The sequence below is a fragment of the Myxine glutinosa genome, chromosome 8 (genome assembly GCF_964187855.1).
Source record: "Myxine glutinosa chromosome 8, kmMyxGlut1.1, whole genome shotgun sequence".
NCBI lineage: Eukaryota > Metazoa > Chordata > Myxini > Myxiniformes > Myxinidae > Myxine > Myxine glutinosa.
The window spans coordinates 138,587,019-138,614,764 of record NC_136268.1 but is presented as its reverse complement, the minus strand read 5'-3'; the positions used below and the strand labels follow the sequence as shown (position 1 = coordinate 138,614,764).

At 42.8% G+C, this 27,746-nt stretch overlaps 1 protein-coding gene across 1 annotated transcript in view; it reads left to right on the top strand.

The window, feature by feature from the left end:
* Positions 1–27,746, top strand: part of LOC137432941 (uncharacterized) — a 135,006-nt gene that overhangs the window by 51,702 nt on the left and 55,558 nt on the right. The window contains exons 16-21 of the mRNA XM_078783760.1: positions 2,089–2,133; positions 2,437–2,508; positions 4,391–4,471; positions 8,845–8,907; positions 20,549–20,638; positions 23,153–23,206. Of these exons, the coding sequence (XP_078639886.1) occupies positions 2,089–2,133; positions 2,437–2,508; positions 4,391–4,471; positions 8,845–8,907; positions 20,549–20,638; positions 23,153–23,206 (405 nt within the window). The remainder of the gene's footprint in view (positions 1–2,088; positions 2,134–2,436; positions 2,509–4,390; positions 4,472–8,844; positions 8,908–20,548; positions 20,639–23,152; positions 23,207–27,746) is intronic.

The window sequence follows — 27,746 nt, the reverse complement described above, 5'->3', positions numbered from 1 at the left end:
TTCAGATTGTCTTTCTTGATGATCTTTGTCAAATGTTCAGATTCTCTTTCTTAACCTTTAAAACAACAAAATCGACGTTTCATAACAGAGAAGCATGTCTGTCTAAGAATTCAAATACAGGCTTCCGTGTTGCTGTCTTTGGTAATTTAAGGAGGAATTTCTCTCGGGATTGGTTAATTTCGTTTGCTTGATGCGATCTCACACCCTATTAATCTTCATATTAATTTGTCGATCATGTCCTTTTCAGTTTATCATTTTGTCTCTCTGTTTCGTTGTGCGGTTACCCATCTTACAAGGAGTTACATGGAACTTTAACACAGGAGGAGGCCATTAGGCCCATCCAGGCTACAAAATCTTGCTAATATCGAAGTATCCTTCTATCCACACTGCTTCTAGATATCAAACTCAAATTTAAACCTAGAGACTGTTTCTGCTGCCTTTCTAGACCTTTCTAGGGAGACCATTCCATGCATTTTCTACTCTCTTGAGTGAAAGACCCTTACTTTACGACCATCTTAACTCTCGTCTTCCTACAGACTCTACAGTAGCCCCTGCTTCTGTCGCTGTCCATTCTTCTGAAGAACGATTTTGCATTTATTCTGTCCATAACCTTTATTATTTCAAACATCTTTCTCATATCAGCTTGCAATTATCCCTTTTCTAATGTAAAAACTCGGGTCTCCTTCTTTATGTGTCCTTCTCGCTCAACGTTTTCCTCTAAAAGTTTTAACCTCGTTATGCAGTCCTCGTTCCAACAAAAATAGTCTGCGGCACCTTACTTTAGTCCTTACATGCCCGGCGATTCTACTTCCTTTTATAATTGTGGTTTGTGCCTGAAAACTGGTTTATTATTTCTAACTGGATGCTAAATGACTTCCCGGCTCCTTTCATTGGCAGGTTGAATAGGATTGGAGAGTGCATGTGGTGGAAAATCTACAGGCTTCTACTCTTCTCTCGATAGCTCAGCCTTTCAGCTAGCCAAATAAACAGTTCCGGTACCTGCGACTTACCATCTGCCTTTTAATTTACTCTTTCCTTCCTTTTCACCCCTTTTTCTCCCTTTCAAATTGCACATTCTAGTTTTTTCTATCGTTTTGCACCGTTCTCTAAAAAAAACTTTAAGGATTTTTGTGAAGAATGTTTGGATTTTTTACAGGGTCTCAGCCTCATTTTTTTTTTTTTACCTTTTTTTTTGAGCACTGGCCAAACTGGATGTTCGAATGGAGCATCTTAGGTCAGACTATTTTTCAACACATTAACAAGAAAGAGTCTTTCAACATGTCACGATACCACTGCTCTGTCTCTGTGGTGTTCTGCTCCTACGGCAGGTTCAATGCTGCCAAAGCAGTCTCTTAGCAACAATTACACTGGGTGGTTTGCATTTGCCTTCCCAGCTATAGTGAGATTAGGAAACTTCACTACTTATTTTTCATTGCTATTATTTTCCTCTACAAGAATGATTAATAGAAGAACTGAGTGACAAAGTAAAAAGACGATGAACTTACAGTAGGGGAATAGTTGGACACAATAAGAAAGGAGGATATAAACGAACAGAAAAAAAGAAAGAAAGAAAGAAAGAAAGAGAAAAAGAGAAAAAGAATACAGTCACCTTCAAGCAAGAGGGCTCGGTTCGGTAAGATCAATGGTGCTCGCAAAAAACATCTTCGTCCAACTAATGTTTGCAGATAGGTTCCCAGTTTAATGTCCATCCAAGGGATGAAGACTTTACGATGCAACTCCCTGCCTGAGAACCACCAATCCGACAGTTTATGGTCGGGCAAGAATCAAACTCTGACTAGACAGCTCAGAGGAACGTGCCCTACCTCTACCCAGTCCTGTTGGATATGGCTTTTGATTGCAAAATATCAAAATAAATACATCTTTTGTTATTTGTCAATGCCATAAACTTATCAATACCTATTTCGACAGCACCTGTGCATGCAAGACTTCCAGCAATAATCAATTATATGTTACAGTCTTCAATAACCTATCCTAACCGCAACCTCTATCAACATCCTATTCATGTATCTCTACGTTTCCTATACATTTCCTTATTTTCCCCCTTTTCTTATTTCAAAACCTTCCCAGGGTGAGCGAGGCCCATTGGGGTTTGCAGGCCTTTCAGGGACTAAGGTATATTGATTGTTTAAACCCTGCCTTCATTTTAAACAGTACTTGGCCGGCACCACACCTTTAGGCCTAAAACCCCAGCTTTTTTTCCTCTTTTTTTTTTTCATTGTTTGTATTTTCTCCTTTCTACTACATGTTCTATGATGCTGTTTTCATTTCCTTGTTTTTCTTTCAAACGTGCATTTCTCATTCCTCATTTCTTATATTTCTTGTGCTCTTTTTGTACCGTTGTTGTTACCTTGTCAATTGGCCTTCCTCTACTTTCTCTACCTGCCGGGTCTTTCATGTTCACTCGTACTCATCTAGGGTGAGCCAGGTTTCTCCGGCTCTCCTGGCCTCTCAGGGCCACCTGGTTTACCTGGAGTTCCTGGCACCAAGGTGAGCACCCTGTGCACTCTAATAATGGATATGGTTAATTTTGCCTACATTTCCCTCTTGATTAACTTTTCCTTGCATGTGATCGAACGAGGATAGTTTGAGTTCAGCATTTTGTTAAATGACAAAGAAAAGACCAGTTTTTGGCTAAGGGTGCAATTTCCTTGAGTACAATATTTGATACTAGCAACGGTACACGCCCTACGGGCAGGGCTTCAATAGGGAGGCCCAAATGAAAAGGCAAAATATCGGAAATTGAAGGCCTTTTCTTTTCTTTTCTTTTTACTATTTATATGGAGTATTTGTAGATCCCGGTGTGTACCCCGGTTTAGAATAGGTACACCGTATCCCTGCGCATCGTGAGAGGCGACTAAGGGTTGGCATCAGGAAGGGCATCCGGCCATAAAAACATTGCCTCAAACAGGGAACCATGATTGTCATGGGGCCCGCAAGGCTAACCCCCGCTCTAGCGGGGAAAATGGCCTTAAAACGATCATTCATTCATTCATTCATAGAGTATTTGTAGAATTTCAATAAAAGTCACATCATTGTTCATATCGGTAAATATTATTCCAGCGTGTTTGGAAAAATTGGAAATTGGAAAATTGGGGAAAAAAAATTGGAAAAACAATATAACCTATTTTACTCCAGGGGGTCCCAGGATTACCCACCCAAAATTTTGTTGCGATCGGTTCAGCCGTTTTGCGGAACCTGGGAACAGACGGCCAGACAGACATTTGGTGAATTATAGTAAGATTACATCCAAAATTGTTTCCCTCACATATATCACATGAAAAAAATCCATTTATTTCTGTAATTTAACAGGAATTTGTGAAAACTGATCTATGTTTAGTACTGAAACAGAAGGTACAAAAAGATACACCTCCTTCATAATGTCGCACATTCACGATATCTATTGAACTTTGGTTTAATTTAAACAGATAGATGAATGTCTGAGCCCAACTGCAATCAATTCAATGCTTGGGGTATCACGATAGCACCTCATCACTATTCGTGAAATGGCTGACAGGATGGCCGAGACTTGGAGGTGCACACACTCACCTCTAAGCTGTCTGGCCTGGGTTTGAATCCCAACCTAGCTGTCATCCCGATGTTTCACAGGCAGGGGATTCATGAATGTGTGGTGCCGTACCTCGGATGGATGTTAAACGGGCGTCCGTCCCGTCTGCCAGGATTTGTTGGTGGACGTTAAAGATCCCACGGTGTCCTACGTGAAGAGTAGGCGAGCTATCGGTGGCACCATGAACAAATTCCAAATTCCTTCTCTTACCAGCAGAGGGCACTGCATCAGCGGCACAGCAGCGCCCTGAGCCAATGATGCTACCCCGCAGCCTTGTGCTTCACACGAACAAACTATTTTTGAGCTAGCAGACACTACTTTAAAGCTGCCATATTAGTCTTAACCTGCACTATCCTTCCATAAAGAGTGATGTCATAATAGTTGGAGAACTGTTGGTCAATGGTGTTTATCGATTTGACTATGTGGGTCTGCAAACTTGATCAAACTTTCAGCGGATATGAAATGTGATTGATGAGGAGACGAATCGGAATAACTACCATCCAATCATGTGACGTACCTCTACCTAATGTAACAGAAAGGGGGCGTACATAATTTAATCTGGAAAATTTAATAATAGTTACCTTTGCTGCTTAATAAGAGGCTTCTGCATATGAAGATGTAAAGTGAAACATCCGATCACAATTATGTATCGTCAATCTCATTTTGCCTTCATAACTTACCTTACTTTAGTTCCACTTTTAAATGACAGAACAAAGAGAGTTGGACAAGAGGACAGAGGGCATCCATTGAAAGTGAATGTTGTTTGCTGCTCTATTTTAGTATTCTCCTGTCTGTCGTTCTCAGGGTGCCGCTGGCATACGTGGGCTTCCTGGGCCTTTGGGTCTTCCAGGCCTTACTGGGCTATCTGGTCCACCAGGCATGAAAGTGAGAATTTATCATGATCATCAACTAAATAAGCCTTCACATACCCATTTACCCCATAAACCGATTTTCCTCACTACTCTTTAACCTCCATATGTTTCTCCGTTTAGTTAATTTCTCAGCTCATTTATTTGGGATTGGAAGGGGTTGGGGGATATATGGATGGAGTTTGTGGCACTTGAGAAGATTGGTGATTTTCGATACTTAACTAGCACTGAAATGTCAGAAAAATGTAGCTTTTGATTTGGATTAGTACTGATTTGAACATGTAGATAGATCATGCTGTGGCAGGACCTGAACGAGGGGAAAAACTTAGAGTTACGATGAGAAGTCACATTTTTATCATCACCAATGCCATGTTATGAGCTGGCGCGGTAACTTAGAGGTATGTTCACTTGCCCTTAAGATGACCCAGCCTAGTTGTGAATCTTGATCTTTCTTGGGTGAGCTCCCCCTCCTCTGCTCTCCATCCCCCCAGCCTGGTGTTGGTTTAGCGGTTAGGGTGCCGGCTTGGGATCCTAGGATCCTGGGTTCGAATCCCGGTCGATCGCTGAATTAACGCCAGGGGAGTTGACAGCCTGTCATCCTTCCGAGGTCGGCAAATTGAGCACCTGCTTGCTGGGATGAATGATCCCGGTGTGTACCCCGATTTAGAATAGGTACACCGTATCCCTGCGCATCGTAAGAGGCGACTAAGGGTTGGCATCAGGAAGGGCATCCGGCCATAAAAACATTGCCTCAAAAAGGGAACCATTATTGTCATGGGGCCCGCAAGGCTAACCCCCGCTTTAGCGGGGAAAAATGGCCTTAAAACGAACATTCATTCATTCATTCATATTCATTCGTTCATTCATTCAGTCTCTTTTGTGATACTTCTACAAATCAAATACTGTTGTTTCTGGAAGAGCAACACTTCTACTAGACTACAAGCATTGTTTTGCTTAAAACAAGGTTATATACACAATACTTGCTGAAATCAATGCAAGGGGGGAATAATTTTGGCTCACAGGAAGAAGAAGATTAACCCTAATCGGGTCGGGTTATTTTGGATCTTCTCAAATCCGGATTGGGGAGGAGGGGGGAAGGGGTGGGGCAGAATTCCATGGCAACCGTAGATCCGATTTTTTAATATAATTAGTGTCAAAATGTGCGCAAGAGTTGAGCAGAAAAAGTAATGAAAAAATGTCTGCGAAAATATGGCGAAAAAAGTAGAGGGGGGCTGTATCTGTTCCCCGGCCTGATTATGGTTAATGCCATGAATATAATTCTGCAAAATCCTTGTTCTGCAATGGTAACAACTCTTTACTGTGCACGTTGAAAATATATGTATTCCTTGCAAAGAACAGGGCAGTAGACCTGAAAACAACACCATTTTCTTTTTATGTCTGCATTCAAAATTAATGTTCACCATCCATAACAGTCAAAATGCAATATAAAGGTTCTGATGGTTACTTTATGAATGATGGAATCCAGAGAGGAAACCAGCCATAAAAATGTCCAGTTAATTCATGTCCCAAGAAAGCGCATTAGAGGGTGGTGTTCCTCTTGGCTTAACATAAATCGAGAATCATTAGAGCAGCAAGCTGCCTTATTCCGATTCCTTTTCTTTTTTACTCTTACACGTCTCACTGATGTGTGCCATTGCCGGTTTAAACCAAGAAAATTGTATTTGCTCAGGATAATTATTTATTTATCTTCTATCTTCTATTATATATATATAAAAGAAAGTTTGTGTTTGTTTATTTATTTGTTTGTTTGTTTGTTTGTCTGCACACGCTAATCTCCTGAACGGTGAAAGATAGGAGGAAACCTCTAAAACAAAAAATGTCGGGACGGGCCCCGGGAAGGTTATAGGCTAGGTGGCGAGGCCGGTCGAGGCCCACCTCGGCTGGGCTGGGCCCATTTCGCAATTAAAAGCTGAGCTGAATTATAGTAGTCAATCTTCTACGGCCACGAGTAAAAGCTGAATTATAGTAGTAAATTCATTCAAAAAGAAATAAAAATGTCGGGACGGGCCCCGGGAAGGTTATAGGCTAGGTGGTGAGGCCGCTTCGGCCAGGCTGGGCCCATTTCACAATTAAAATCTGAGCTGAATTATAGTAGTCAATCTTCTACGGCCACGAGTAAAAGCTGAATTATAGTAGTAAATTCATTCAAAAAGAAATAAAAATGTCGGGACGGGCCCCGGGAAGGTTATAGGCTAGGTGGTGAGGCCGCTTCGGCCAGGCTGGGCCCATTTCACAATTAAAATCTGAGCTGAATTATAGTAGTCAATCTTCTACGGCCACGAGTAAAAGCTGAATTATATTTGTAAATTCATTCAAAAAGAACCCGGGCAACGCTGGGTGCTTTCGGCTACTTTAATATAAAATTACAACTTACGTATGTATGTGTACCAAATAATTAATGTGATGGAACATGTAGTACATTTGGCCGAAGCCGAGCGAAGCAAGTTCGAGGCCGTTTATACGTGTAACACCCTGCAACCCATGCCTACAGAAAACGGATATTTTGGAACGCCGACTACTTTCTCCATCCAATCGTCATGTAACTTTGCTTTAAAAAAAATTGCAGGTAGCAAGTGCGCTGATCTTCTTCGATGTCCTTTGACACCAGTGCATCCTGCTTGCTAGCATTGCTGTATTTATGGTAGTGGAGGTCCTGGGACACACGTGGGTGGTGGTAGCCCTTTCTGCCACAAACGATGAAGTAAAGCATTGGTTTGCAACCTTTTTCGCTGATTGGACCCTAAACTCTTATGTCTTATTCTGTGGCAGCCCTATTCAATTTTCTATTTGTATAGTTGCCTCAATAACATTGCAGGCTCCACGAGTTAAATTATTGGATAAAATACATAATTTCCTTGGAGCTTGAATTTCCTCGGTGCTCAGCGAGTGCAGCTTTCGGAATAAATCAAACAATCTCGTCATATGCTTACTATTCGCTGTTGTAGCACATTCAATAGGCAATCAATAACTGGCAAAAATGAGGTAATTTTAGATGCCTAGCAGCCCTGATCCTGATCAGGTTGTTCAATGACTGCATGTGGTGTTCGACATGCAGCATGTTCCTCAACAACAGCGCAGTCTGAATTGCTGCAATTTTCCGCCACTAGCTTCTCGTAATGCTAGAAACTGCTGTGCTTGGACTTCACAAAAATACGCAACCCTTTAAGCGACACAACATTGGGTGGTGGAGGCCCCGGGGCATATGTTCAGTGGTGGAGGCCCCCGGGACACATGTTGAGTGGTGGAGGCCCCGGGACACGTTGAGTGGTGGAGGCCCCGGGACACATGTTGAGTGGTGGAGGCCCCGGGACACATGTTGAGTGGTGGAGGCCCCGGGACACAAGTTGAGTGGTGGAGGCCCCGGGACACATGTTGAGTGGTGGAGGCCCCGGGACACATGTTGAGTGGTGGAGGCCCCGGGACACGTTGAGTGGTGGAGGCCCCGGGACACATGTTGAGTGGTGGAGGCCCCGGGACACATGTTGAGTGGTGGAGGCCCTGGGACACATGTTGAGTGGTGGAGGCCCCGGGACCCATGTTGAGTGGTGGAGGCTTCGAGACACATGTTGAGTGGTGGAGGCCCCGGGACGCATGTTGAGTGGTGGAGGCCCCGGGACACATGTTGAGTGGTGGAGGCCCGGGGCACTTGCCCCGGTTACCCTGGGGGTAAATCCGGTCCTGGGTGCTACACTGTAAACAAATTTGAATTCACTTTGTTGTTTGTTGTTGAAAAGACACTGTGATGCAAGTAACGGAAGGCCGGAATAACATTTATTCAGCAAGATGTGATGTTGCATGAAGTTAACAGATTGTAGTAAAAAATGATGTGTTTTATTGACATCCAATTCCTCGCCATTTTAATTGGCCACCGATACAAAAAGGTCAGTATGCCAATGGTGTGATATCCTCTACCCCACTACAAATCATCATCATCATCATCAGCATCATCATCTTCATCTTCATCTTCATCTTCATCTTCACTTGCCTATCATTCTCAAGTCGGTTTCATATTTTCATTGTAAACGGGTAAATGGCGTAAATACCTGTTTCGAAGACATTTACTCTCTGGCCAGTCTGGCAGTGAGCAATCCATAGTTTTGCATTATAATTAAGAGTAGAGGTTCATAAACACAAAAAAAAAAAAATAATACCCCACCTCCAGGTTCACCTGGCTCAGGGAGTCATAAAAGATTAAATTGCATCATGATTTTTGTATTTCCATGATCGTTTTTAAACCGTTACTTGCTTCATAATCTCGAGCGACTCCTGGTGGCTCCATGAGATGCCACATGAGTAAGACCATGATTAAGTGAATCTTTTTGCATACCTACCTGTGCACTTACATTTGCCTTTCTTTTGTCTGCTCAGGGTGAGCAGGGCCTGTCCGGTCCAATGGGAACACGAGGCCAAAGGGGCCGCAGAGGACGCTGGGTATGTGTTACCGCACACGCGACAAGTGCTTCTTAAATCCCGAGATGAAAAGGGACAATTTAATTACTGCGAATCAACATTGGAGACTAAGCAAGCATAGATTTATCCTCATCACGAATCCTCATGAGGTGGAGATGTAATGGATGTCGATGACCTCGTTGGGGAGAACAGGATGGTTTAAACCCTTTAGGGAAAGTGAAACTCGTGGAATTCGTAGAAATAGGGAAAAGATACTTCAGAGTATATCTTTGGTTGCTTTGTTAATACACATGTTTAATTTCGGGTTTTGTGAATCACATGTGTGAAAATGTAGTCTGAGAAAAGTTGGAAATATAATTTACTACTTTTAAAGATCTATATTAACCCTGTCTCCTGAAACAGCATTTTGGGAAACTCAAGATTGGACCAAATTGAATCGGGAGCCTCTCGTATAACCATGTCATGTTCCACTGATGGCAGAAAGTGAAACCGGATGATCAGTTTTTGTTTGGCTTGACTTAAAAAGGCGAGTCGGAATTCATTGGTTAAGTCTCCAATTATATTATTCAGCCGTGGACGTACTGAGCAGCCTTGGTGTTCAAGTCACAGTTAATAATGTGGCAATTCGGAGCAAAGTCATTAAGCGCAACTAAGAGTCAAAAACCTTTTATTTGTATTATTTCTGATGTGAGTAAAACAAACAAACAGGAAATATGTCGTACATAGCACAATACTTTTGAAATCCCTAAAATAAGTTGTTGACCTTTGGCCTGTTGACCTCAAAATAATTGGTGGTTGAATTCAGTGACCTGATGTGGAAATCCTCTTCAAATTTCAAGTCAATCGGATGAAAATTGTTGACCATTGCCATATGTTGACCTCGAAAATAATTGGTGGTTGAATTCAGTGACAGGATATGCAAATCGCCTTCAAATTTAAGGTCATTCGGAAGAAAATTGACGATTTTCGAAATTACACCCAAGTTGTTGACCTTTGGCCTATGTTGACCTTTTGGCATATGTTTACCACAAAAGTTATTGGTGGTCAAGTTCAATGACCAAGTATGCAAATCCTCTTCAAATTCCAAATCAATTTGATGAAAATTGACTATTTTAGAAATTTGGCCTATGTTGATCTTTTGACCTCAAGAATACTTCGTGGTTGAATTATGTGACCAGATATGCAAATCCTGCTCAAATTTCAAATCAATTGGATGAAAATTGAGGATTTTAGAAATATCACCTATGTTGACCATTTTGCTAAAGTTGACCTCAAAAAGAATTGGTGGTTGAATTGAGTGTCCTGACATGTAAATCCTCTTCAAATTCCAAATCAATCGGATGAAAATTGAGGATTTTAGAAATTTGACAGTCATTGACCTTTGGCCTATGTTGACCTTTTGACCTCAAAAATACTCTGTGGTTGAACTAAGTGACCAGATATGCAAATCCTGCTCAAATTTCAAATCAATTGGATGAAAATTGAGGATTTTAGAAACGGCACCTATGTTGACCATTTTGCTAAAGTTGACCTCAGAAATAATTGGTGGTTGAATTGAGTGTCCTGACATGTAAATCCTCTTCAAATTCCAAATCAATCGGATGAAAATTGACGATTTTCGAAATTACACCCAAGTTGTTGACCTTTGGCCTATGTTGACCTTTTGGCATATGTTTACCACAAAAGTTATTGGTGGTCAAGTTCAATGACCAAGTATGCAAATCCTCTTCAAATTCCAAATCAATCGGATGAAAATTGACTATTTTAGAAATTTGGCCTATGTTGATCTTTTGACCTCAAAAATACTTCGTGGTTGAATTATGTGACGAGATATGCAAATCCTGCTCAAATTTCAAATCAATTGGATGAAAATTGAGGATTTTAGAAATATCACCTATGTTGACCATTTTGCTAAAGTTGACCTCAAAAATAATTGGTGGTTGAATTGAGTGTCCTGACATGTAAATCCTCTTCAAATTCCAAATCGATCGGATGAAAATTGAGGATTTTAGAAATTTGACAGTCATTGACCTTTGGCCTATGTTGACCTTTTGACCTCAACAATACTTTGTGGTTGAACTAAGTGACCAGATATGCAAATCCTGCTCAAATTTCAAATCAATTGGATGAAAATTGAGGATTTTAGAAACGGCACCTATGTTGACCATTTTGCTAAAGTTGACCTCAAAAATAATTGGTGGTTGAATTGAGTGTCCTGACATGTAAATCCTCTTCAAATTCCAAATCGATCGGATGAAAATTGAGGATTTTAGAAATTTGACAGTCATTGACCTTTGGCCTATGTTGACCTTTTGACCTCAACAATACTTTGTGGTTGAACTAAGTGACCAGATATGCAAATCCTGCTCAAATTTCAAATCAATTGGATGAAAATTGAGGATTTTAGAAACGGCACCTATGTTGACCATTTTGCTAAAGTTGACCTCAGAAATAATTGGTGGTTGAATTGAGTGTCCTGACATGTAAATCCTCTTCAAATTCCAAATCAATCGGATGAAAATTGAGGATTTTCGAAATTTTACAGTCATTGACCTTTGGCCATCCATGTTGACCTTTGGAACTTTTGTCCTCAAAATCAATAGGCTTCTTTCTTATGACCAATTCTACCATTTTGTGACGTTTTGTAAAGATCGGTTTAAAATTTTGACCTGTATGCGATTGACAGACAGACAGACAGACAGACAGGATAACACACAAGATCAACCAATTTTCCTGAAAATCTTAGATTTTCGCAAGTAACAAACAAACAAAAACCAATGGATTTAACTTGTAGGGTGTTCAAATGCTCTCGGAATGGGATGCTCACAATAGTCCAATAATCTTGTTTTTTATTGAAGGTCGCTCAACATCGAATCTTATAAATATTTTCAAGTGTTCGTGTGTTTGTGTGTTTGTATGTATGTTATTCTTTCACGGCCGAACCGTAGCACCGAGAGTCCCCAAATTTTGGTTGTAGGCACTTCATGATATGGGCAAGGTTTTAAGCTGCTGCATGTTGGCCTTGCTATCCGTTTTGAGGTCACAAACGGTCGCTAGAAAGTGTATATTGGGATGTGGGGTCAGGCAGTGCTTCTGCCGGCAAAAAGTAACCACCATGATGCTGATAACTTCCTAGCTTTTCAATGTCCAACACGTCCTGAAACCAAAATCTCTATCTAAAGGCCATAGGTGGCAATGAATGATGCCTTTCCTTTCTTTTGTATACTTTTTGTGTCTTGTGGAAAGGCGAGAATGCAGAACGGATTGGGACATAACAGAAGGAAAAGAACAGTATAATCGAATTCCGAGTTTCCAACTACAAACCAAGTTTCGATGGCATTCAACCTCCTTTAACCGACAAGGAGGGCAGCCATTTAATGAGATTTAATAGATGAGCAACTTAAATTGTGTAATCTCGAGTGTAATTTTTTTAATTTTTTTTATTTCAAGCCACACCAGCTGAACCAAAATTGCTATTATACTTTGATGTGTTCAGGTGGAGTCCTTGTGTTTAACAGTCTTTCTAAAAAGTCTCTCTTCGTACAAGAGTAATCTGGCAGTAGAAACTCGTTGTTGTACTTTATTATCTGTACAAACATCCATAAATTTAATGAAACGTGTTTATTTGGGTGAGTAAGAGTTAATCAAGTCTGCTAAAGAGATTGGCACGAGAGACCGCATGCGTCTAATGCGCTGCTCTGTTCGTGTACGAAGGATTTGCATGACATCCGGTTTTTATTAACCGAGGCAGAAACGCACCGAGGGTAACAAGCCAAGCTAAGCAAAGTTAGCAGCTGTGTCAGATTAACCAGGGCTGCCCACATGTCTTTCTTTCCATCCTCTTTCTCTCTCTCTCTCCCTCTTTATTTTTTTATTGCAACTGTGGTTTAATATGTCCAGCTGTCGGACATGCGTGGTGGGCCTCACCAGTGTTAAATTTGCTTGGTGCAGACGGATAGGTGGTCAACCATCTGCGCCTGGTTCAACAGAGCAGTGAAAGCATATTGGAGAAAAGTGGGAAAAGGGGAAAGCAAGCGGATATGATGATATCCGCTTGATATCCGCATATCCGATGATATCCGATATGACGAATATGATGATGATTAAAAGTCCACAATGAAAAATTGGCATGTTGTTTTTTAATTTATTTGATTATGGAGCTGCACAATGAGTGGACTGGTTTCACTTGTAGACAAGACCAGGTGAGAAAGACAGATTGTCCCTTCCCTGAAGTTCACTGGTGAGCCAGCTGGGTTTTTACTTCTTCAATTCTATCGCAAAAAATGGTAGTTCTCCTGAGGCTCGCTCGGTTTCCAGAAGCTTCAAATTCAAGTCCTTAATAGTGTTCCCTTCAGCCAGATTTGACCTCGTAACTTCTGATATACCAGTCCAGGCCATCAAGTAATGTTGAGGGGAAACATCTTAAAAGCCATCACTGTATTTGTGGTTGAGATTCGACAATCTTACAAGAGGGGTGTTGTTCTCTTATGGATCTTCCAATTATTAATCAAGAGCAAGGTGGTCTTCCACTCACCTCTCTTTCATTTTTCAAGGAGGCAGGCAGGTCGTGGACTTAAATGAAAACAGAATTTGTTTAAGGATGGTCCATAAGGAGATTATTTGTAAAATCTATAGTATATACTCTGCCGGCAAGAGCAATGCCCTGCTTGCGGTCACTGTTGTGACATCAGGAGCTGCGTGTCCAATGAAGAATGGTTCTGGGGAATGCTGAACTGATTGTCAAACACTGGAAGTTTTATGAGTAGATCAGTCTTTAGATGTGCTGAAACTTTGCTGATGATCAACACGAAGCAGTTTTTGCAGTGAGTGATGCTGGACCCTTTTTATGGAGGAATGTGACATCTTGGACATGCGATGACCTACAGAGAAAAGATGGGAAGAGAGGGAAGTCAGTTTGGCAGAAAGCTGATGCCATCAGCTCAGCAAAAGCAATTTAGGTTTTCCATGAACTTTCGCTCCATTATGGTTCCTAGTATCATGTGGATATTAGAGATAGCCGTTCTTGGAATTGGCCTTAGGATTGGGAATGATGGGTTAAAATCTTGAGCTGAGCCCAGCATTTAGATGCAAAGACAGACTTTATGCCTTTTAACGAGATCGTCTTAAGTTTTACCATCATGTCTGAGGGAGGTAATGGATTATGAAGTGACTGATGGATTATGCATACTGTATATCCTAATGAATGATATCACCTGCATGCTCACTATATACAGGTGTCCGTTTTAATTAGGTACCCATTTTTACCTCCACCACCAAAGGTAGATAAAGGTTAAGTGTTCGCATGTCTGTTTGTCCGTTGGTTTGTGAACCGGATATCTCAAAAAGTTGTGGACGGATTCGGATGAAATTTGGTGGCGAGGTTGGGTATTTGACAATGATGAAATTATTAGGTTTTGGTGAAGGTCCGGATCTGGATCCAGATAATAATACGAGAATTATTTAGTGATTCTTCACCATTGAGTAACAGGGCCAAAACGATATATAGCATGACATTGTCGCATCTACCCTGTAGTGAAGACCTCAGGGCGACGGATGAACAAAACGAGCCTTAACTCCGAGGCGTATGAGCCGAATCGATGGCGGTTCTTCTGTAGGGCGCGTGCAGGAAACGGAGGACCCGTGGTCTTAGTTGAACGGACGGACACGAAGAGGGTTTATCCGAAACCAGAAACAAATAAACGTACAAGAAAATAAATTGAAAATGCAACAAATAATGATTTAATGAAAATAATGCAGGCAATAAAGAAATGAACGGTGAGGTAAAAACTATAATTCCTAAATGAGGAACCACCATCAGACACAAATACAGACACAGGGAGAAAGAAATAAAAATAAAATTTGGTGTGGTGTGTTGGCCGGTACTCAGCCTGGCGTCCTCAAACGGCCCTCGAATCCTGGTGGTCGTTGAATGAATCCCGAGTCATTGCGCGGGAAAACGCACAATAGCGCGAAGTCGCGCCGCAGCCCACTGCCCGCGTGAGTCAGCCGAGATCCCTCCTCCTTCGATTGACACGATCCACTGGGCTCCTGCCACTCGCCTTGCGAGCATGTACCGCTCAAAGCGCAGCCGCCTCCACCGAAAGCCCAGGGGGAGAGAGCGAACAACTGTAACCACCTGCCACGAATGCTGGAACAGAGAGAGAAATGGCATGACCGCTCGCACCAAGAGCCTGGACCAAGAGAGAGAGAAAATGGCGGTCCCTTCACTTTTTCCTCCTCCGTTCTAGATGGTTCCCTCTGACGTCATCCTTTTGACCAATCGCCCAGCGCCGTCAAATCGTCCCAAACAAACGTCCTTCAGGGAGTGGCCTCATGGCCATTCTTGACACCCACTGACGAAACTCGGGGTGTGGCCTAGCCGTCCTTCGGGGATGTTCGACTGGGCGGGGTTCCTCTGTCGATCGGCATGTCCAGTCATACTGTCGGTGGTTGAGGTGGTTATAATTGTTGTGCTTTTTAATTGTAATAAAACATAGGGAAAATCACAGAGCAATTTCACACTGGGGATTATTCTTAAGCCCTACCTAATTAACATGACTTCGCCCCTTGTACGAAGACACACAACCCCCTACACGGACATTCGGCCCTAACTTAGATACATGAAGGTTTATTCTTCACGACATTCGGACACGCTAATCTATACCATTCTATCTCGACTAATGTATTGCATTACCTACCTCCACACACGTAACAATATTTCAAAAAGTTGTTGAAGACATGACAAAACCTGGTGGATAAGTTAGTTAGGTGATAAGAACAAGCTGATTTGATTTTGGTTCCGGTCCGAATCCAGATCCAGCCTATTAGTGGGATACAAAACGTAAATTGTTCATCCTGGTGGAGGTATGCTCTTTACCAAGTGCTATTCTAGTTATTCATTGAATACAACAAGCACACAGCTTTCCAGTTGAAGATGGAACAGTTAATGGAGTAATGTTTGAAGTTTTGTTTAGTACTCAACGTCTATCTTCTCTGTTCTCTTTCAATACATGTCTGGAGACTGAACAAAATTGTCCATACCTTTGGCACAGGTGGCATGGCATGTAACATGAACAGCATTCGTGATGCGATCTTTGACGTCATCCAAAGACGATGGGGGCATGGCATAAACTCAGCTGTCCTTAATGAAACCCCACAAAAACAATCACAGGGAGTCACGTCCAGGGATCTTGGAGGGCCAAGGAAGCAGTGAGTCCACCACGACTGATCCATTTGTTGGGGAACGTTGAATCAAGCAACTCACAGACAGTTTGTTCACAAAAACAATAAAGACAAGTCAGGAGACGACGATGGTTCACGAGCAAGCAGTATTCAATGACAAAGGACGGACTATAACCGAAACAGGCCTGGACAGGCCAGGCCTGGAAATGTCAAAACGAAGGTTACTGACCTTGAAATGAGATAGAAAATAATGTATAATCAGTTATGAGGTTAGTTAGCTACACAATACCGAAAATTCGGTGGAAAATGAAATGAAAATAAATGAAATGAAAAAAAATGATGAAAAATCGAGCTCCGTGGGGCTAGACACATGACATTGGCCAAACCAAATACCGAAACCCCTGTCAGATTCCACCAAACCCCTCGGAGAAGATGTAGCTTGAACTCGATTATCCCCTAAAAATACCTCTTTTTCGGGCGTGGCTCCGCCCACAATGGGCGCAATACGCCCACTCTAGGCAGGACACAACGAGATCATGATATCAACCTTCCACCCAAGTTTCATCAAGATCGCATGATATCATTGGGTAGTTATGCTGCAGACAGGCAGACACACACACACACACACACACACACGCACACACACACACAGACAGACACACACATGACGAATATAGTGGTCACTTGATAACTCGTGAACCAAAAATGAAGTAATAAACTGAAAGACATGGTGGACATATTGAGTAGAAAACAAAACTTCAAACATTATTCCAACTATTTCATATAAGTTTCATCTGGAAAGTTATGTAAGCTTGTTGTATTCAGTAAATAGGAAATAGCCTGTGGGGGACTAACGGATGTGCCCCCATGGTTTCTGAGAAGATTTAAAATAAATGACCTGAATTTTAGGCAAAACCCCCCTTTTCAGCCTCTTATAGGGGGCGGATCAAAATGAGGAGCAAACTGCATTTGACCTTCATGTTCTGATTTATCGTACCAAATTTGGTCCATAATATAATTGGTCATGTAGTTTGTGAGGAAAATATGTTTTGGTGAATATGAGGGATTTGGGGAGGAAGCCTGTTTGGTCAAGCCTCCATTCCAGGGGAGATATGGCCATGGGGTCACAACTTAAGGTTAGGGCATGGTCTCGATACTGTATGGCCAGTTTCGTGTGGATCTGGTAGTTGGTTTCTGAGAAGATTTTTGAATTAAATACCAATATTTGGGGCAAAACCCCCATTCACCCCATTTATAGGGTGCGCATCTGGATGGGGAGCACAACCCCATGAGACCTTGTTGTTCTGACCAAATTAGGTTTTGATCTTTCCCCTTTTATGTTTGCTTTGTGCACCAGTGACTGTCGCAGTTCAAGTCCTAATTATAGTGTTATTAAATAATGCAGATGAGTAATTACCAGATTCCGATTGGATGATACATGTGAATATGTGATGAAGATTAGAAGCTTGTAGGCTCAGGTGTGACCATCATTATTTGGTTCTTCATTTTTTTTTTTTTTTAAGATTTTTTTTTTTTACCGCTCAGCAGGAGGCCATGACACTTTAAATATTCATGATCATAGTAAGAACAAGTTTGAGTATCGTGATTAATGACAAATTGAAATGGAACAATAATTTTGAAGTGTTGGCCAGCAAAGCAAACCAAATAGTGAACTTCCTAAGGAAAGTGAAAGAGTTTCAGATTGATAATATTACTTTGCTTTGAGGCAGGGAAGCTCTCTCTGCCCACTCATGTTAATCATGATGCCATCTGGCAAGCAGGAAGGTAAACATGAAAGGTATTCTGGGGAGGATGTTGTATGCGGACGATCTGTGTGTTATGGTGGAGAATAGACGGGAGATGCAGGATGTACTGTGGGAATGGAAGGAGGCATTTGAGAAACATGGGCTGAAAATGAGTTTGGAGAAGATGAGGGTAATGTGGGTCGGGCAGTAGAGAAAATAAATTAATATCAGGTTAGATGGGCAGGACATCAGACAAGGAAATATGTTTGAGTATCTGGGGGGAACAGTGACCGGGGATGGTAAGTCGGAGACAGAGGTGCGGAGTAGGATTCAGGTGGGTGTGAATGCATGGAGGAGGGCAGAGGGATTAATGGCAGACAGAAAGATATCAAGGAGATTGAAAGGGAAGGTTCTGATGTCGTGCGTAACGACACCTTTACGGTTTTACGGTAACGTAACGGTAACGTAACGTAACGGTAACATAACGACTACCTTTACGGTTTGGAAACGGTGGCACTGACTGAGTCAACAACAGAGGCTGCAGGTTTGTGAGAACAACTGGGTGAGGAAGATGGCATTGATAAATGAACAGGATGGATAGAAGGAGGATGGATGATCTGAGGGAGGAGATTGGTGTGCAGATGAGCTTTGATGGAGAGATTGGTGAAATGCCGGCTGAGATGGGCTGGACATTTGGTACGGATAGAGGAAGAGAGAATGGCAAAGGGAGTTGAAGGAGCAAGGCAGGAGAAAAAGAGGTAGACCACGGTCACCCCTTATCAAGGGAAGAGGAGGAGGAGGAGAAGAATAAAAAAAGACATTATCTTGCTTCTTTTATCAGTCTCTGATCCAAAGTATTCTCACTTTCAATTGTTTCATACTTTTGTTAATTTGTCAAAAGCAAGTGTAAAGAAACTACAAAGATCCAGGAAGATTGCACAACGAGTAACTTAAATGAACCTCCCTCAATTTGTATTTGAGAAAAGTGTTCTCCTGAAGGTTCACAAGACCCATCACACCTTCGGTTTTGTGTTCCACATAGTGTATGCTGTCGTTGTAGACAATCATTTGTACCGAATGCAATTCCTACATAATTAATGGGAATGCAAGAAGAGTTTGATACAATGTAAACTCCTGTAGATACACAGTCTGATCCCTGATCACTGATTCCTCACCATCATAATTTATACCTATAAAAGGTGAATCTCTCTCTCTCTCCCTCTCCCTCTCCCTCTCCCTCTCCCTCTCTCTCTCCCTCTCTCTCCCTCTCTCTCCACCTCTCCACCTCTCCACCTCCCCACCTCTCTCCTCCCCACCTATCTCCTCCCCACCTCTCTCCTCCCCACCTCTCTCCTCCCACCTCTCTCCTCCCCACCTCTCTCCTCCCCCCCTCTCTCTTCCCCCCTCTCTCTTCCCCCCCTCTCTCCTCCCCCCTCTCTCTTCCCCCCTCTCTCTCTCCCTCCCCTCTCTCCCCCCTCTCTCCTCCCCTCCTCATCTCCTCCCCCCTCTCTCTTCCCCCCCTCTCTCCTCCCCCCTCTCTCCTCCCCCCTATCTCCTCCCCCCTATCTCCTCCCCCTCTCTCCTTCCCCCCTCTCTCCCCCCTCTCTCCCTCCTCTCTTCTCCCCCCCTCTCTTCCCCCCTGCTCTCCTCCCCCCTCTCTCCTCCCCCCCTCTTTCCTCCCCCCTCTCTCGTCCCCCCTCTCTCCTCCCTCCTCTCCTCCCCCGTCTCTCCTCCCCCTCTTCCTCCCCCCCTCACCTCCCCCTCTCTCCTCCCCCCTCTCTTCTCCCCCCTCTCTCCTCCCCCCTCTCTCCTCCCCCCTCTCTCCTCCCCCTCTCTCCTCCCCCCCTCTCTCTTCCCCCCTCTCTCTTCCCCCTCCTCTCTCTCTTTTTCCCCCTCTCTCTCTCTCTTTCATCCTTTCTCTCTCTCTCTCTTTCTTTCTCCCTCTCTCTCTCTATCTCTCTCCCTCTCCTCCCTCTTCGTTTGTTTGTGTTGTATGCATGGCCACATCTTTTAAGTTACAAACTCAGGGTACAAATCCAACTTTGTGTGTGGAGTAACATTGGCTATGTGGCTGCGGCCCCACGCGGTGATGTTGTGCCCTTTTTTTTTTTTTTACCTGGGCAACGCTGAGATTAGAGCACTCTTCGCACGAGTAAATTAATTTTGGCAAACAGGGCATCTAATTGGTCCGCAGGGAAGCGATGGGTAGGCTCTGCTAGTTTCTAATCTTTTTGGTTGTTGTATTGCCAATGGATGTCTAGTTTCTATGTTTTATTACATGGACCTTAAGTTATCTTGAATCTTAAATCTTAGCAAAGACCCTCGGAAAAAGATTTAGTAGTTTGTTGTATGCGTGTTTTGTAGTTGCAAAAATGTGTAGTAGTTACAAGAATTGATTTTGTAGTTACAAGAAGAGTTGCAGAGAGGAAGTCGGAGTATGGTACTCATTTTGGCCAAAGTACTGTATATAGAATAGGGCAAGGCTTACTTTGTTCTGAAGTTGGCTGTGTCAAAATGGTCGGAAGTAAAGCAAGGAAGAAGAAAAACAACCGGAGAACTAGTTCCTGGAGAAGAAAGGTTTTGATGAGGATGGATCTTGTACTTTAAGGCCTTAGTCTGACCTATATATACTGTATAGGTATTTATGAAACACCAAACAGGCAAGCTACCTCACATTGCTCTTTTGTGCCTTCCCTCTCATACACATTATTTACCCCGCACATCATCTTTGGCAGAAACGCATTCAGGAGGAAGTGCTAAAAGCTGTAAAGGCTAATGCTGGCCTATTTGGTCAACCAGGAACTCAAGGACCACCTGGCTCAAAGGTAAGCCTTCCATTCATCCACCCAATTTATTTACTCAGTCATCTCACTTTCCCTTTTAAGTCGACTTGTATGTTGTCTCTGCCTATGTCTTCTTTCATCATCCTTTTTACTACACTTCTTGAATTGCTAAAATAAATCTGTGGGCCATGCAAAATGTTCCTGACGTGACTGAAATATCAAATAACTGACATCATTAAGTTACCTTTATCGTTATTGTTGCATTTATTGTGATTTAAAGAAGTGTATCAAAAGGTCACTTGCAAATGGTGATCTGGTTAAGTCGTGCGATGTTGATCTGAAGACCCGTTTGCCACCATGAGTTGCTTCGGTCATTAAAGATCCCATGGCGTATTTTGCAAAGAATCGGTGGCGCCCTGAACAAATTCCAACTCAAGGTACAGGAGGCACAGTATCAGCAGCAAAGAAGTGCCCTCCTGAAATGCTGTACTGCATCTAATGAGTGAATGAATGCATGGATGAATCAAGTCAAGTCCTTAATGAGCAACATCTTGGTTTTGGTTCTAAGGTTTCAAGTCTGAGTCTTTCAAAATATCGTGTCTCAATTTAGTTCCGACTGCATAAAATATTTCACAAAAATAAACCAGACATCTTAAAATAATTGGATGTGTGTCCACTGTCCACTGAGTCAGTGAGGTCCGGTAGTTCGAATTTGGACCGAGTCAAACAAAAGACTTTAAAAATGGCACGTGCTGCTTCCTTGCTTGATGCTCAGTATTGAGAAAAGGTGGAGAACAGACAAACAACCATAGGTTGACAACCATTGTGCAGACTTGATGGGCCAAATAGCTTCCTGCATTGAAGTTGCTTGTCAGGTAACTCGTATTATTTATTACGATAGCAGAAGCTCGTGGTAAAAAAATACCACATTATAAAAAGAAGAAAAAAAGAAGCGTTTTATTCTTATGCTGGTTGAAAGAGCTCAAAAATAGGTTATATATTTATTTTGAGGTCATATATTTAATTCTTAGGTTGTACACTACATGACCAAAAGTATGTGGACACTGAACATCACACATCTCATTCCAAAATCATGGCCATTAATATGGAGTTGGTCCCCCCCCTTTGCTGCAAAAACAGCCTCCACTCTCCTGGGAAGGTTTTCCACTAGATGTTGGAACATTGTTGTGGAGATTTGCTTCCATTCAGCCACAAGAGCATTAGTGAGGTCGGGCACTGATGTTGGATGATTAGGCCTGGCTCGCAGTCGGCGATCCCAAAGGTATACGATGGGGTTGAGGTCAGGGCTCTGTGGAAGCCAGTCAAGTTCTTCCACACCGATCTCGACAAACCATTTCTATTTGGACCTCGCTTTGTGCATGGGGGCATTGTCATTCTGAAACAGGAAAGGACCTTCCCCAAACTGTTGCCACAAAGTTGGAAGCACACAATCGTCTAGAATGTCATTGTATGCTGCAGCGTTAAGATTTCCCTTCACTGGAACTAAGGGGCCGAGCCCAAACAATGAAAAACAGCCCCAGACCATTACTCCTCCGCCACTAAACTTTACAGTTGGCACTATGCATTCGGGCAGGTAACGTTCTCCTGGCATCCGCCAACCCCAGATTCGTCTGTCGGACTGCCAGATGGTGAAGCGTGATTCATCACTCCAGAGAACGCGTTTTCACTGCTCCAGAGTCCAATGGCGGCGAGCTTTACACCACTCCAGCCGACGCTTGGCATTGTGCATGGGGATCTTAGACTTGTTTGCAGCTGCTCAGACATGGAAACCCATTTCATGAAGCCCCCGGACGAACAGTTGTTGTGCTGACGTTGCTTCCAGAGGCAGTTTGGGACTCGGTCATGAATGTTGCATCCGAGGACAGACAATTTTGTTGCATCCGAGGACAGACTCTTGTGAATATTACTTATGATGAACAAATTCATTTTGAACAAATGCTGCCTTAATATGCATGATATTGCAGCAGAATTGTGTATCATTCTTATAAGTGTGGAAACCATTATTCATAAACTTCAATATAGTAAGGACGCAGTGAGATTCTGAAATAACTCACGTTTAATCAGATGGCAGTCTAGATAGGATTTGCTGAACAAGTCCAGATATGTCACCCCTCTAAGTCCCCTGTAAGTCCAAACATGCCACCATGTGATTCCCATCTCTTTAGACCACTCGATGAGCATCTGGGTGGCATCAGGTTTCAAAGCGATGAGGATGTTAAAGGAAATGCCCTGAAATTGCTACAAACTCATCTTAAAATCACTCACTTTTGGCTGTATTAAATATCACCTGAAATCTTTCATTGTTTCTGATTTTAAAACTCTGGCACAGAATATATTTAAGATATTCTTTGACTTCAACGTCTTTCTGTTCAAACTGCCTGTATATATATTTTTTCGGACCCGTCTCGTGCTATTGGATTTTGCATTTCCCCCATTCCATACATTGATCGTGTGATATGACAAATCCTGGTAGTGGTAGTCTCCTCAATTCTTAACACTTCAGAATGACATATCTTGTGTGGTCACACTTTGCAGGGAGATCCAGGCATTCCTGGGAAACTAGGCCCAGGTGGACCATCTGGAGCTGTGGTCAGTCTCTTGTGATTGTGATCATTATCATCCCAATTGTCAACAATGTTATTCTTGTTGCTTTGAGGTTCACATTATGAAATGGAAATTATTTTATAATGAAAAGCTAAAGATTATTGTATTTTGATTATAATTACAGTCTACGGATTGTATATTTGCATGCAAATTGAAAACAAGAGTTAGACATAATGAACAACCAATAACATCACCAAACAGAATCTGCTTCCCTTCAAAGAATATCCAAATCCAATTCTGGTTCTCCGCCTGGAGGCAGGCTCGGTGATGCCAAAGCAGCTTTGTAGCCAAGATTACACTGGATGGTTTGCCGTTGCCTTTCAATCGTAGTCAGGACAGCCATTTGCAATTTGTTTACGGTGCTGGCGATAGGTCACGTACTCTTCGCAAAGGACACCATGGGATCTTCAACGTCCACCAACTAATACTGGCAGACGGCTTCATGTCCATCCGAGGGACGGAGCACACATTGCTGCCTCGGCCTGAACACGAATCACCAGGATGGCAATTTATAGCTGGGTTGAGATTCGAACCCAGGCGAGATAGCTCAGAGGCGAGTGTGTGTACCTCTAGTCTATCCTGCTCGCCCTCAGAGAATATATTTATACTGAAGTTACACATCGTGCTTAATGCTGCTTTTTTACATTAAGGAAATTGATGTGGAAAAGAACGATTTTTGGATTTTTATGTTTTTCAAATTATTTGACTTTTATTGCTTTTAAAAGCTGTTAATGAATTTCTAACAATTTTTGTGCTTTTGGCGACTGAATCAGTTACAGATAAATTGATAATAATTGGCATCATTCAGTGTCTTATATTTTATTTTAAACATTTTACAGTAATACTCTGATTTACATCTCCCATTTTTTTGTCGTTTCGCACATATACCACGACCTGATTTGCGTCGCTTCACTTACGTGGCCTTAAAAGCCATTCCTTTTATTATTTTAAGAACTTAAAAGATGGATAAAGATGTCGGAAATACATGGATAAAGTTCCAAATCAGGAGATCACAAATTCGCATAAACAACTATTGTATTTGGCTTCACACATAAATAAATCGACTGTGCTGTAGATTAGCTACGAGGCATTGTAAAAGTGTTTACCTTGGAAGTTAAATCAGATTTACTTCGTCTAATGGAGGCTGGTCCCTGGTGTTGGGCTAGCGGCTAGGGTGCCGGCTTAGGATCCTAGGCTAGCGGCTAGGGTGCCGGCTTAGGATCCTAGGATCCTGGGTTCGAATCCCGGTCGATCGCTGAATTAACGCCGGGGGGTTGACTCAGCCTGTCATCCTTCCGAGGTCGGCTAATTGAGTACCAGTTCACTGGTAATTCCCTGTTTGTCGTTAAAGGCGGCAAAAATGGTTGGCGTCAGGAAGGGCATCCGGCCGTAAAACATCGCTTCAAAAAGGGGACCAAAAAAAAAAAACAACAACAACAACCACGGTTCCCGAAAAAGGCCAACCCCCGCTGTGCGGGGAAAAATGGCCTCTAAAGGTGTTTTTTTTTTTTTTTTAATGGAGGCTGGTGAATGTGCAGTTGATGTTGCTGGGTTATTACGTTTACCTCCAACTACGGTGCATACCATCTATAAAAATACTGACGTTCATTGTAGAAGGAGGTAAAAGAGTTACCACACAGTTTGATCACTTCCGGAAGAAGTTTATTTTTACCTTTTTTTATTTTTGTGGAAATAAAACTTTATTTTACCTTTTTATCCGGAAGAATTTATTTTTTTTTTTTACCTTTTTGATCACTTCATTTTTTTATTTTTTTTTGTATACAAGATTGAGGCTCGTGTAAGAGCTAACATCAATCACAGAAAAAGAAAAAAAACCAAACAGACACACAAAAGATACAACAAAGGGAACGGGAGACAAGATGGGGAGGGAGAGGGAAGCACACAAGTACAACAGTAAAGAACAGGGAGATCTGTGGGAGGGAGAGGGCTTGGGGAGAGGAGGCGTTGGAAGGCGGTGGGGGGTCGGGGGGGGGGGGGGGATGGGAGAGGTATAAAACACATGGGCACTGCTAGAACTTCCAGAAAAGAAAGAAGTTGGTGTTTCAAAAAAAGTGGATCTGGGGTGAATTAACGGGGGTAGAAGAGATCAAGGTTTTGGATGGGGGAAGATAAGAGATGGTGGTGAACAGCTGTTTTAAAGACCTGGAGGGAGGAGTGGGATTGAAGAGAGTGAGGGAGTTTGTTCCAGAGGTGGGAGTAAAGAGGAATGAAGGAGTGAAGGTGAGCAGAGAGCCTTGATTTTGGCAATTTCACCAGAAGAGGTTGCTGGCAGATCTTGTGCGACCTGTTAGGAATATTTGGGGGACAGAGCACAGATAGAGCTGGGGGAGCTAGGCCCGATAGGAGTCGGTAGAAGACAGAAAGACCACCGAGCTGCCTGCGGTGAGCGAGTGAAAGGCCCTCGTAGTTAGCTTCATCGCAGGAGAATTCCAATGATTCTGAAAGCTTTGGTTTCAACGAAGTGAAGACGAGCTAGGTGTGAGGCAGGAGCACCAGCCCAGAGGGGAGAACAGTATTCCATTGAGCCGCAGATGAATGTCTTGTATGTGGTGAGGAACTCAGGTGTGCCAAGGAAGGACTTTGCACGATGGAGGATGCCCAGTCGGCGACTGGCTTTGGAGGCCAGCTTGGAAATGTGGTTTTCCCAGGAAAGATCATGGCAGATAGTGAGACCCAAAAGCTTGAGTGACAGAACTTATTGTAGAGGATTGCTTAGAAAGTGGATGGGAGGGTTGTCCAGTCGGTCTTTTCGGAGAGACATACTAAGAGTGTGAGATTTGTCAAGATTGAAAGACATGTGCCACTTGTTTGACCTGTCTGTGATTTTGTCCAGGTTTACAGAGAGTGGGGAGGCTGCAGACTGCCGATCTGAGAGATGAGGAATGGAGCGGCAGAGAGTGGTGTCATCAGCAAATAGATAGAGAGGATTTTCAAGAGAGTCAGAGAGATCATTGATAAAGACCAGAAAAAGCACAGGGCCCAGAACACTGCCTTGAGGAACTCCAACCTGAACAGGAAGGGGAGATGAAAGAGGTACCCATTCAGGGCCACACGTTGACTACGACCAGAGAGGAAGTCCGCAAACCATGCGTGGAGATTTCCATGGATACCATAGGAGGAGAGTTTGGTGAGCAGAGCGGGGTGCCAGACTGTATCGAAGGCACGTGATTTGTCAAGGCTCTAATTTCTTGTTTGGCATTGAGGACCTCCATCCATTGTTGAGACAGCAGAAGCAGCATGTCCAGAGTAGAATGACCTGGTCTGAAACCAAATTTGTCGGTCGACAAGAGCGTTGTGTTGCTGCTGTTGCTATTGGTGGTGTTGGTGGTGGTGTTGTTGTGGGGTCGATTTTTGAAATGTGCACCCATTGGTCAGACTGCTGCTGGACCACACCCACCTCTGTTGCTTCACTCCACCCACCAAGACAAAATGTTTTGGCTGCCATCTTGTTTCCTGGTGGGCTTAACACAGGACTATAGGTTCTGCTGATTATACACTGCCGGCTTTGTTGCTTCATATGTCCATTGGCTTTGTTTGGGTCGAGTGTTAAATTAATTAGTAAGGTTTATTCAAGCTCAAAGGTGCCTCCCTAAAAAAAATGAAATTTTTGAACGGCCCCGTATTCGGCCCGTTACTGGATTTTTAAAGTCAATTCATTCACGCTTAATGGCAAAGTCCAGTACCTCAAATGACTACGTGTATTTGGAGATGAATTGTCTAATACCTTCAACAGCAAGGATGAGGGGGTTGATGTGAAAATATAATACGTGAACTGGTGACATTAGGAACGCATCCCACGCTTATTCCATTAATTCTTATGAGAAAAATTGCTTTGACTTACTTGTTTCGATATTTGTCGCACCTTTCAGGAACGCATCCCCGATGTAAACCAGAGTATTACTGTACAGTGTTTGCTGCTTGTTTGTGTGCAAATCAAATTGAATGCACAGCTTACTGTATTTTGTTTTCCGTGATCTATCTGTATTTCACTGAATTTATCTCGATTTAGATCTTTCTTGATCCCGATCTCAATCTCTCTTTTTTGGTGTCAATCTTAATCTTCCTCAATTCCTATCATTTGAATATAACCTCCCATATAACATTAGCCTGGTGTTGGCTTAGCAGTTAGGGTGCCGGCTTGGGATCCTAGGATCCTGGGTTTGAGTCCCGGTCGATCGCTGAATTAACGCCAGGGGGGTTGACTCAGCCTGTCATCCTTCCGAGGTCGGCAAATTGAGTACCAGCTTGCTGGGATGAATGCTCCCGGTGTGTACCCGGTTTAGAATAGGTACACCGTATCCCTGCGCATCGTAAGAGGCGACTAAGGGTTGGCGTCAGGAAGAGCATCCGGCCATAAAAACATTGCCTCAAAGAGGGAACCATGATTGTCATGGGGCCCGCAAGGCTAACCCCCGCTCTAGCAGGGAAAATGGCCTTAAAACGATCATTCATTCATTCATTCTCCCATATAACATTACATGATTTCCATGTGCCTACTTGTGTT